At 41.0% G+C, this 12503-nt stretch overlaps 1 protein-coding gene across 1 annotated transcript in view; it reads right to left on the reverse strand.

Annotated features, from left to right (window-relative positions):
- Window positions 1–537: 537 nt before the first annotated feature.
- tmem161b (transmembrane protein 161B) overlaps window positions 538–12503 on the reverse strand; it is a 17687-nt gene continuing 5721 nt past the window's right edge. Inside the window, exons 2-12 of the mRNA XM_068703777.1 lie at window positions 11838–11941; window positions 10754–10834; window positions 9270–9367; window positions 8983–9139; window positions 7448–7599; window positions 7267–7327; window positions 7028–7168; window positions 5871–5984; window positions 4923–5097; window positions 4150–4246; window positions 538–4057 (exon numbers count right to left, since the gene is read on the reverse strand). Coding sequence (XP_068559878.1) covers window positions 3759–4057; window positions 4150–4246; window positions 4923–5097; window positions 5871–5984; window positions 7028–7168; window positions 7267–7327; window positions 7448–7599; window positions 8983–9139; window positions 9270–9367; window positions 10754–10834; window positions 11838–11941 — 1479 coding nt within the window. The 3' untranslated portion in view covers window positions 538–3758. The remainder of the gene's footprint in view (window positions 4058–4149; window positions 4247–4922; window positions 5098–5870; window positions 5985–7027; window positions 7169–7266; window positions 7328–7447; window positions 7600–8982; window positions 9140–9269; window positions 9368–10753; window positions 10835–11837; window positions 11942–12503) is intronic.

Below are 12503 nucleotides of genomic sequence, written 5' to 3' on the forward strand. Positions count from 1 at the left end.
AAGAAAATCTTCCAGGACAACTTGGTCAACTGTTTGACACTTTCCAGGATGTGTGGGAACCCCGACACTAAAAACAAGGAGAGTTTGTGGTTCCCTCCTTAACCCTACTCCACCAGTCTTTCCCACAAGAATAGAGAACACAAACGTAGAAAAGCTAACCAATGGCCACTACCTGCCACATCAATGTCAGATTGCACACGGACATATTTCATAACTGATAATGTGATACAATTACAGCATAAATAAGACAATTTTAAATCTTTCCTGAGACCTTGAGACCCAAAAGGGAGCCACTGTAAATGCTGAGAAAAGCTTAATAGGATCCATATGTGCTTGTATTCTTCCATTAGAGAATAAAGCACTTTAAGGTTTAACAAAAGAGACATCTGTGTGGAACTATTTTGTAACCCCGGGTCCAACATGTGAATTTGAATATAGAGCATATCTTAATTTCATTTCATTTCCTTCAAGCACATTCAAGCATGAATTCAAGGCCATGCAACAAAAAGCAGCACTGCAGTAAAAGCTAAAATGATATATATATAAAAAACACTTTATTCAAGTTATTGTTCAGGTTTTCTACATTCTGACTGTAGAAATCAGTCACATTTTCCTCATTCAGGTAAAAAAAAAAAAAAAAAAAAAAGTTATTTGCCTGTTAGATATTTGAAAGCACAGAAAGAGTTAAAACATGTCAACAATTTCGCAACACACAAAATGCCAAATATTTAGCTTATCGTTCCAGAAAAAAACCAAATGAGACTTTTTATCCTGTTGGCACAATTTGGAGGAAATGAGAGAATGAGATTTAACAAGAGAGACAGTCAATGAACTATTTAGCTAAGAGTCTTTGGTGAGGCATCGTTTCTGAAGCCGTTAGTCATTCTCTTGTATGAGCCAGAGTATCATCAAACTTCTATGGGAATACTGTCATTTTTGTACTTCATAAAATTCACCAAAGTGAATATTGATATATTAAATATCCACACTCTGCTTCTCTGCAGCATTTAATGACTGTGATCAATGAATCCATCTGAGATTTCTACTTCTTTCTAGGTTTCTAGGGCTGTCAGCTGACCCAATTATGAGCTGTTCAACGACACTAAAAACATATTTTTACACATCCAGTAGTTCACAGCAAATACAAATACCGCTTTGTAAATTAACCTTCCCGTAATACTTCTAGGGCTATATACGAAGCCAGTGATCCACTAATTCAGAGCATGAAGATAAAATAAAAAAGGACATAGTAAAGAACATAATTTATTTAAGACACAATCTAAAGCAGAAATAAATACATGAAAGAACAATGTGTGTAATTCACTTAACACTTTCAGTGATAACAAACAGAAGAAACATTGCCTCATCAGGCCACTGAGTTCTGAGAGTATCCCTGCTACTTCTTAACAGACCAGACCAGACCATTGAAAAAAGGTTAATCTGTAACTGATTGGTCAAAAACGTTTAAAAAAAACAAACAAAAAACTGATTTAAGCCATCATGCACTCCAATAACAAAATAGTGTTTGATGTTTAAATTAGAAATGTTTACACACCTCGGCATGTGTAATAAATACAAAAACAAAGATAAATCAATCAATGAAAATAGTTATTTGGACAAATTTAGTTTGAAAGGTAGATTTCACAGATGGTTGTTAAGAGTTCAGGAAGTGCCGGGGATGGGGGGAGGGGGGGTTAAATCTGCTCAGCATACAAATCATTTTTATGAAAACAATCTAGAAATTAGGCAGGATCGATACATTCATTATGTGCATATTCCCCATCATTCAAAACAGAAGCTAAGACTTTTGACACCAGGAGCTAAACTGGGTGACACAGTGCTGCTTGATGCGTTTTGTACAAAACCAGAGCTGGATTTCATAAATTACAGCTCTATGACACAAAAATGACAAAATGAAATACCACGGTACCACAAGATTGTGTGATGTGTGATTAATCTGGCACCACGTAGCTTACATCCCTGAATGGACTGGACAATCATATTGGCTGTTTCTGAGTGTTTGTGCGCACATTTACCCTCCAAAGAATTACAGCAGGCAAAGACACGGTCACGGATTATGTGTTGCTGTGAACCAGGGCTTGTGATTAATTATTATGATGGATCTACAGAAAACAGAAGGCCGCAAAGTTGTAGTACGGTTATAGTTTCAAACACTAGCAAACACCGAGTCTTTAGCCATTGGGACAGGGGAACACACTCACTTGGCACCATTTTAAAAATCAAAACTTTTACAAATTCAGAATTTGATCCTTCAGAAAAATATTAAAAAACAAAAGAAGAAATGGTTCTCAAATGAGTTTAAAAGCAACAGATGGGTAGAAGTTAGACAAATGAAAGCAGAACATAAAGGCTGTAACTCATCCACAGTAGTTGACATCTCCTTTTGATCAAAATGCCCATTCAGGTTACAGCTGACCCACAGCAGAGATCCTACACATGCAGACAGACACAAGCACATACCTTCACTAAGCCCTCAGTGCTGTCCTCCCTTTAAATCATCTCTGCTGCTCAAAGAAAGAGCTTCTTAAATGGCTCAGTTAAACCCAGGGAGGTTACGACGCAGATTAAACATTTAAATACATCAGCTTCAAGTCAATGAGATGTTGAACATCTCCTCTTTCTCTTCTTCTGTTGTCCACTCTCTGACCCCGTTTAGCTGACAGCCATTCTCAGAGTATCCACAGACCTCCTCCCTCCTGCTCCTACTAACAGACGTGCTGGTCCTTGCCGCAACATTTTAAGACTATTTCAGACACTTTTGTGGTCCGAGGCAATGGAATGTAGTAAAACCTTACACATATTTTAAAGATTTGATCAAAAGACAGACACGGGGCACAAGTATAGCAGTTATTAGTTTCCCCCCAAAACTTACAAAAACACATGGAGATTTTAGGCTGATATGCAGTGACACATTAACCTCCATGAACTTCTCCAGACGCAATGACCTAAATGTAGCTTCTTTACAATGCATCACTGTGGGGAACATGCCCCATCACGGACTGTGATGCAGACTAGAATACAGATGGTATTCACCTCCTACGTCACCAGTAGGCCTACCAACCAATGTAACCACCGTAACAGCATCTATGCAGACATGCAGAGTAACCCAGAGGTGTTTCATGGAAGTCTGTGATGTAATTTATTACAGAAAACATAAGAGATTCTGAAATCTGATCTTACTGACATCCATGAAGCTGCAAGAGGCCGCATGATTCTGAAGATGTTGATGAGTTAAGTTTAAATTAATGTCCCGACATTGGTGGATTTGAGCAGAAGTGCCATTAAACGCGTAAAATTAATAGTAATCAGCATCTGAGATAAAAAAATAAAAATAAATGTTAACCTCACAATATTCAAAATTAACAAAGCAAACTGGACCAATTTCTCATTACTATGCCAATTCAGCACTGACAGCAATTATTATTATTCAAACCCATACTTTAGTCTGTTATCAAGGTTTAATAAATCTTGCTCTCAAATTAAAAAAAAGGTAGTGGTCGTAGTAAAAACAATGACAAGAGTTCACAGAGTCATCTGTGGAGGAAGCACTGGAAGCTGAACCAGGAGCACGGGTGATATAGTGAGTCGTCGTTGAGGTGGTCAGAGGGAGAAAGGAGGGGAAAAGAGGAGGCGTTGTAGAGCAGAGTCATCAGTAGGCCTCCGTTACCTGCACTCAGTACTTTCTGATCAGGCTGAACACACAGCAGCCCTGTGGGGATCTGGCTGGGTTGGTGATGCTATGCCGCCATGAGATACTGATGGTAGAAGAGGCCAAAGAGGGAGGTGGAGAAGAGGCAGGCTGCAATCCACCAAGTAAAGAAGGAGAAGAGGCCCCGAAAAAGCAAGGGGCTGAAGACAGTCCGCAGGCCTCCCAGAGCCATCGACAGCTGGGCGACTGACGCCCGGGCTCCCGTTTCTACCACTGAAGCTGGTGTTGGGGCGGCTATTGGTGCCGCCCCCGTCACATAGTCAGAGTTAATGTCATAGACGCAAGGCAGGTCTTCTTCTTCAGGGTAGACCCACCAGGAGTGTCCACCTGTGAGAAACGAGACAAAAGGGTGACAACGTGTTGAATTTAAGGAAGGCAAAGCGATAAACTGGAAGATTCTCGAGCAGCGCGTGACTCACCTAAGGTTTTTAGCAGCAAAGTCGAATGCAGCAGCATCACCAGTGGTGCTACATACTGTAGTGCGATTACACACAAGTAGTAAAAAACACGTGCAACCTGAGTGAGATTAGAGAGGAAGAATTATTTTACTATATCACTTTACACAAACTGTGTATCGTGCAAGACATGGAGCTTTAACACCAAACACAGCTGCTTTCTGTTGCTCTTCAATCAACGAATATAGGAATACAATAAGGAAGGCCAATATCCATTTTAATAAGTGTTTGATAGACAGATGGTTCGTACAATCATCTGCCACATATTTTTTTGAAAGCGCCGGCCCTTTTTCCAAACAGTTTCCAGTGACGGCTTCTTAGATGGCTCTGTGTAACAAACCATCTGGTGGGTCAGGTTAGGAGCTGATGTGTTTAGCCACAACACGTTCACTGATAATGTATCCAATTCCAAGAGCACCACAGGTGGGCTGCATGCCTCCTGCATATTGAATGTCCAGTGGACAGATGACTGAGTTTTGTGCTCTGTTCCTTATTTCACAGGACAGAGTCCCATGTGTCTGAATTTCCATTTAATAAAAGGGAAATTGCCTCACTCCTAAATTTCTGCAGAACCAGCAAGGTGGCTTCATCTAGGAGGCGATAACTACGCATCATAACATTGCTCTGACTCCAACAGCATGTGTTTAACGGGATGAAGTCATCGTTTTGTGTTTCGAAATTGACGCAGAATTGCAGACGGATATATTAAGGATCATCGTGTCTTTTATCTTAATCACCATTTTCTGCAGGTCAACGGTACTTATCCGTCCCGCCTCCTTCTTCATCTGGTCCACGCCCTTCTGGGCCAGGTTGAGGTAGGCCTGAAGATGATGTCTCATCATAGCGAGCCGGAGCATACACATCAGTATGATGACCCATAACCGCAACGTATCATAGGTGTCCTCAGTCATCCTTATAGAAATAGAAAGACAGGAGGAGTGAGCAAGAGAGGACACACGATGAAGGCGCGACAGCCTTTTGCGGGTTGAAAACTCAACACATGTTTCTGCTCCATCATTTGGATTGTATGCAGAAACTATAACAGGGAAAGAAAGCAAGAGCAATCACAATAAAAAGGAAGGGGGAAAATGAGAGATAAAAAAGGTGAAAAGGGGCTTTATCATGTTTAACCTTTGTCATTTTTAGCAGCAGAAAAAGGTTGACACATGACAGAATTCAAACTTGCAACAAATGAAGGAGGTTGTCTTAGAATGAATAGCTAGCCAACACATGACAGCAGTTAGAGACACTAAAGAGCTTTCCCTGAGGAATGACTAAATTTGTTTACAGTCCAATTTGAACCCACGTAGACAATGTGTGTATTGTCACTTCATCTACAAGCTGAATACATTCCTTATCTCATTGAACAATTCCATTTTCATAACTGCCGTTGCATTGTTTACATTGTTTGCAGCACAAAAGCCACAATTACTTTTATTTTCACAGCTTGCCGAGGTTGTCCCATCCCTCTTGTATGAATGGCAGGTAATTAGCTCGCTAGATATCAAGGGAGTCCAACTGGCTTGCCTACCAAGTACGAATCAAACAACGGTACACCTTCAGCACAGTTTAGGAAATCTCATACATGAGCTATAAAGCCTCAAGAAGCATTAAAGTAATTTAGTTACTTGAAAGTTTACAAATAGTTCCAGTGAACTGATTGTTGGAACCAGATAATTACTTACAAAGGCACATTCTCCTTTTCCAGAGTGGGGTTCATTATGTAGTCCTTGGTAAGGGGCTTCACCCACAGCAGGACCATGATAAGAGGGGACAGGAAGTTGATATGAAGCAGAGTCCTATAGAAAAAGGGAGGTGAAGGAGAAGATTCATAGTTAAACCAATGATGATGCTAAACACTGAAAACCACTTAGTGTAAAGGAAGACAAGTTATTGGATAGACCTCTGATAATCACAAACATATCTGACCACTGAAGGAAACCCAAAGAGTGATTGATAAATATAAACATACTTGCTAAGAATTAGTCTCAATGACATGCATTTGGGGGGGAACTAGCTCACTGAAATCTTCGCTTTTTAACCTCAATTTGAAGTTAACATAGAAATAAGGTCCATGCTATCAATGTAACTTTCCATGAGAGGGGTGAGAAGATAACCACGGCACAGATTTGGAAGGGCTTGGAGATAATCCCTGCTAGTGACAGGGTCTGAGGGTGTAAGCTCATGACAGTTAAGAGGGGGGAATGGAAGAGGAGGCCATTTTGGAGAGTCTGCTATGCCAAAGTGGATTATCTAGATGTGACGTGCCCCCTGCTCTGCACCCCTATCATGGTCATAGACATGCCACCCAGTCGGTTCTGATATAGAAATCTGGCCAAACTGAGGAAGTCTTCATCACAGGGTGCTCTCTCGTATCTGACACACTCTGAATAGGAGGTGACAAATACAGCTGCACGATATTTGGCTTCTTGGTACTCCAAGAAAGGACAGTTTGGTACGTGGGTACAGTTTGTGGCCATTTTGAACACCTTGTGTGCGTGTGTATTATTTAATCCTAAAATCAAAGATATAGCAGACTAATCTGGCGTTTTTTCAATCGTTTTATCATTACAAACATGTATATTCCAATGAACTGTTTTTCATTTATGCGAGATGAAAAGCATGTTGTATGTTGTTGTTTTTTTTAAACCTAAAATACCACTGACAATGAGTGAGGTTAAACACACTGAGGGCTGAGCCTAGAAATAGGGCCACAAGTGCAGCTGTAAAAGCAAAAGCAAAAAAACAAAGCACATCACTGTTCCTTAGTATTAAGGATAACATCATCAAAGGTTTTCAATGAAGAACACATGAGTGAAGACAATTACTGGAGTGGACTCACTGTGTCAATTTTCCCGTGGTCAGATTGAGTGCATCTAGGTGCATCTGGGCCAATCGTAGACCAGGGAAAGTTAGAAATGCTCCAATCAGGGAGCAAAGCAGGGCCAGGATCAGCTTGAAGGTGAGTTTAGATATGGGACCCCTGTGAAAGAGACAACATAGTGAGATACCACTGTATAAAGAGTCAAAGAATTCATGAAAGCAAAAATAGTACTATGAGAATACAGAAATTGTACTTACTGGGACTCTAAGCCCTGGTGCTCCAGAAACTGTAAAGCACTGTCAGAGAAGTTTGCAAAACCTAAACAAAAAAAAAAATGAAGAAATCTTTCAGACAGACAAACTCACTGGGGCCAAAAGTATTAACATTTGGTCGTCATCAACAGGATCATTTGTGAGAAAAACACAGTGGAGCACTCACCTGTCTCCAGACCAAACTCCAGGTAGTTTTCAGTGACAATGAGAATGGCCATGGCTTTGACAAAGAAGAAGAAAGCAAACGTAATGCAGAGTGAACGCTCGCCTCCTTCCTCCAGCTTGAAGTAGTGGGCCGTCAGAGAGAAAAGGGTCTTACTGTGGGGACAGAGTCAAGGAAAAACATCTCCAGACAACCCACTGGCATACGAAGCAAACCTCAACCGCTGTGCAGATATATTTTCAATGTCTTTTACAAGTTCAAGGGAAACAGAAATATATCCGGGCAATTGAGCGGTCTTTACACAAGTACACAGAGTTTGTGTGTTCTTGCAGGCCGTGTAAACCCTCAACCCCTAAATGCCACACAAACAGAATGGGTACAGAACGTGAGGGTCTCTGGCTCCAACACGTGCCATCAAGGACGTAATAAGTTACTCTGACCCCGTCAAAGCCGTAAGGACAGAGCGTGATTCGAACGACAACTTTGTTTGCCGTGGAGATGAAAGTTTCTGCAACATTTCAGGTGACAGAATGCCAATTTTTCACTCTCTTTTATTCCATTTCAAGAACTGTATTCAATTCAGTGAAGTCTTCTTTTTCTTCCCAACCCCTTACCCCCTCTATTCAGCACTGTGAAGACAGCTGTATAAACACTCACAAGACGAGTTCAAGCCAGCGTGAGGTTGAAAAGATGTGTTTGAGCTATCATGTGGTGGGCCACAATAAATATAAAACAGAGTTTGCCTGTAAACATTGGTGAAAAGGTGAGGATATGAAGTAACATTTATACATTTCCGTAAACAAGATACCTGAAGAGCACGCTGCTCCAGGATACTCAGTGAAGGTTAAGGCAGTAGAGTGCCTTAAACATATCATCAGAGCTGAAACAGGAAAACTGAAATCAAGCGTCCCATTAACACTTATATTGAGCAAACAAATTCCCTCATCTTCATAGCGCTATTTCATGTCCTTTTCCCCGAGCATATCAGGCTGTTGAGCTGCGAAAATTGGGCCTCCAATCTCCGACGTAGGCAGGAAATGACACACCATCTGACCACTGTCAGTGGACCGCGAGCACTGGAAAGATTGATCCCTATGGTTGGTGGCAAGGATAATGCATATCATTTACCCAGCATTCAGTGCAGCAAAATATCAGGTAGCTGTGGAGGATAAAGGTGCCGGCAGTAAAGCCCCGAGGAGCTCGAGCAGTCATTTTATAGTCTCTCTCCGCCACTGCTGCATCCACACAATCAAGCTGGAATGATTTGCTCTCTTATAGACAAAGAGATGTTAACCTGTGACACATATACATACATACATATATATATATATGACGACGGTGAAGAATGTAAAGTGAAAATGAATGTGTGTGTGTGCCGAGAAGAGTCCATAGAAAATAAGTTTGTTCAGCTGAAACCCACCTACAAAATGTACAGCGTAAATATGTTACACAGTTTACACCAACACAGTGATGAGATTTAGGAATCTGATGTAAACAAAAGCGAACCAAGATGTAAAGAGTAACTGATGTAAGGATACAGGACAAAAGCGAGTACTAGCAGGCTCCAGACCACACTGATGTTCATCTCTCCCGAGGGCTGAGCCACGCTGTAGTACAGCTCCGTTATCAGATAGACCACAGTCGCCGCTACTGTGAAATCCACCAGCCACTGGAACTCTGGGAAGTAGTGCAATGCTGGGGGCATAGAGAGTATGATTTGATAAAAAATAATCTAAATATTCAATAATATACACAGCAACGTTCATGCAAAAGTTATGCGTGATTGAAAAGTCATGTTTAAACTATATTTTTTAGACATTTATACCTAATGTGTCGACTTCTGCGATGCATTTCGTCTCCAGTTGCAGATCTATGTCCTTGGGAACGGTTAGAGGCTTATTCTCTATGTGACCGTTGTACTTCCTAGAGATGTGCAAAACAGCGAGGGTCAGGAAAACAGAAACAAGCAACTCCAAAATGCAAGCAAACTGAATTTGTATCCTGTGAAGAAATACACATTAGTTAATACATAATTACAGTAAGTTGGTGCACTTTTTGTCTCATCTTGCCCTTTTTTACAAATGATAAGAGGTAGCCATTCCACCTATTCTGCACTCAATGCAGCTCCGGCATCCAATGTTAATAGTTGGCAGAGTTACTTTTTATTACTATTTATATTACTGAACTCTTCCATGACCAGAGGGAGGGGTGGGGGCTGTAATACACACAGCAGCAGCGCTAAATCGCTAACAGCAGGCAAATGGAGAGCTGTTCTTTAGGCTCTGGCTGTCTGGTAGGCCTCCTCAGTTCTGTGCTTTGTTTGTTCTGCCCTGTGTGTGTGCTGGACTCACAGGACAATACCACTGTAAGACTCTCGGTCCAAACATGCCCTGGACAGATTTCATCTGTGAGGCACCTGACAGGAAAAAAAAGAAGGGGGCTCAGCATCACCCCTAACTGTGGGAGTCAGCCGCTTAACAAAGGGAACGGAGCTGCATGGCACGAGCTGGCAAAAGGACAGTGGTCCATCTTTTTCTTTAAGGGATTACTGAACATGTGGTGCTAGAGCGCCTTGACCCGCCTCATACAGGGTCAGAGAAAGGACTGCGCCACAACACCGCCAGGTTAGAAGCTGGACACAGCAAGGAACAGTGAGGATTAACTTTCTGTTGAGACTTGAATTTAAATTCACACTTTAAAAAAAAAAAAAGAAAAAAAAAAAAAAAGAGGAGAGTACAAAAGAAACTGCACTTAATTCACGTGTTCAACATATGGTTCAACTTCCACCTGCAGCCTTAAAAAACTCATAGTCGTTTTTTTTTTTTTAATTGCAAAGTAGTCTTGATGGAAACTCATCTTCCAGAATCAAAGCTTGACATCTGACCACTTTGAAGACACAACACTGTTTGGGGAAACGTTGACTTCGGAGAAGATGCAATCCTTTTAAAGTGTCATCCCCTAAAATAGCCTGATAGTAATGGCTCCAAAAACAGGACCAACTTTCCTTCACATCCACTAGACAGGGACACTTCTAAGCCCAGTTGCTCTGAGCCTCGACGAAGAGCCAAAACAACAAAAACAGACGTCTGCCTCCTTACTTCAAACGGGCCGTAAATGAGCCACATAAACACATCAGCTTCATCTGTTCGCCGACATGCCTGTGCTCTCCATCCATCTCAAATGTCTGCTTCTCATCTTTTCTTTGCTCTCCGATGAAAGGGGTGCCTTTTGTACCTTCTGTGTGCCACTGCATGCATTTCCCCAACCCATAAACAATAGCCCATCTTCATTGCCCCCCCCACCACTTACCTGTCTTTCTTTTTCTGTCCTTTTTGTTTCCCAGCTAAGCTCCTCAACTCATCTTCCGTAGGGTGCTGATACCACCGCAGACTGTGAACAAAGAGAAGGAGAGAGATGTGGATTCAGGCTGGGATGTGGACAGACGGAAAGACTGAAAAGAGGACACTATAAAGGAGATTCTTCAAAGAAAACGCGCACACGCACACACACACACACACGCACACACACACACACTAGATTTGTTGTCCTACTATGCATAATCAAAACATACAATATATGAGATATAAGAGATGTTTGTATACATTTGTCTGTGCACTTCACTTAAACATCAAAAACGTCTATGAACATGACATGACCCAAAGTCTAAATTTGTAACAGCTAATTAATTCCCACGCAACACAGACAATAAACAAGACATTTCTCAGAGCTTTACTGAATATCAGCAACTCTGATACACATCTAAAAAAGCACTTGTGAGAGGCTTTACAACGACAAGGTTGTCTGGCGTGAAATAGGAGGTAATTTAGGAGCATCCATTTGAACGTTTGGGCACACTCCTTAACTTTAGAAACCCTCTAGTCAGAGCATCTTAAGAAGCACTCTGCATGCTAGAGGAGGATAGAAGGAGAACACCTCGTTTTCCCCTTGTACATTCATTTATGTACATGAAAATTAATTACAAAATATTCTGGAGGGACACTTCAGACTTTCTGGTTCGGGCAAAAGTTTCCCAAAAATGTTTCAAACAGTGCCCTGAAAAGAAAAAAAATTATTAATTATTAAATGTGTTCCAAGAAGTTGTTTACTAAAAAAAACATATGTGGCATTAATTAGAGGAAAAGATGAGGGAACTTTAATTTGTATTCACCGTCCTCTCGGGTCATCCCAATATTTTGATGCCCTTTGGTCTTTGCAGAATGATTCAATGATTCTGTTTCTGTTTCTTCTTTCAGCCAAAACCCTTTTAGTTAACGTTTACATCCTCATTGTTCTGAACTCTTTTTCAAATTAACTTCTCACAAGGCAAGAAAACTGAGAAAACGGAAGCACTTAGAACAACTCTTGTAACAACGTGTGCAGGACTCTTCCTCACCTGCCACTGCAGAGTAGCCATCTTGCGAAGGAATAATGAGGTATGATTTTCTGAATTACACTGGCCATTACCATGGTAACCACCAGCTGCACACCAATCACACCCTGTGGAAAAAGGACGGGGGGGTTTAAGATCACATTGCAACAGTAATTAAAATTATACAAGCCATAAAGCAGTTACACATAAGAAGTACAGGTTTATGTAGACAAAAGAATCATAAAAAGTGTCTCAATCGTCTCATCGTAACTGTAAATAGACTTGGTTATGTTGTTGGTATTCTGATTGTCCCCAGAGAAGGATGTAGTAATACTTTCAGTAACCATGACCCTTGATCTTTTCTACAGCTTGACCATCAGGTCCAAACATCTATTTGTGCATTGACATAAAATGTGCTAAACACATGCATAGTCCAAAGATGATAACGACTTTGTATTGGCAAGACTGCATGGCTCTCTCTATGATTGGCGCTTGATTAATAATACAGACAATAACAAAAAGCATAAACTAGATTGTTCTACATGAAAGACCACAGCATGTTTCTTTAAAAATACTGTGGAAAAATACTGAGGGAAAGTTGTTGAAAGATTAGGCTCCATAATCTTGATTAAGAGCCGGAGATCCAACACAGAATGACCTTACATTTACTATAAACAGAGAGTGCACACT

This window comes from Cebidichthys violaceus, unplaced genomic scaffold (assembly GCF_023349555.1).
Source record: "Cebidichthys violaceus isolate CVI_PGR_0920_01 unplaced genomic scaffold, fCebVio1.0.p SCAF_9, whole genome shotgun sequence".
NCBI classification, from domain to species: Eukaryota; Metazoa; Chordata; class Actinopteri; order Perciformes; family Stichaeidae; genus Cebidichthys; species Cebidichthys violaceus.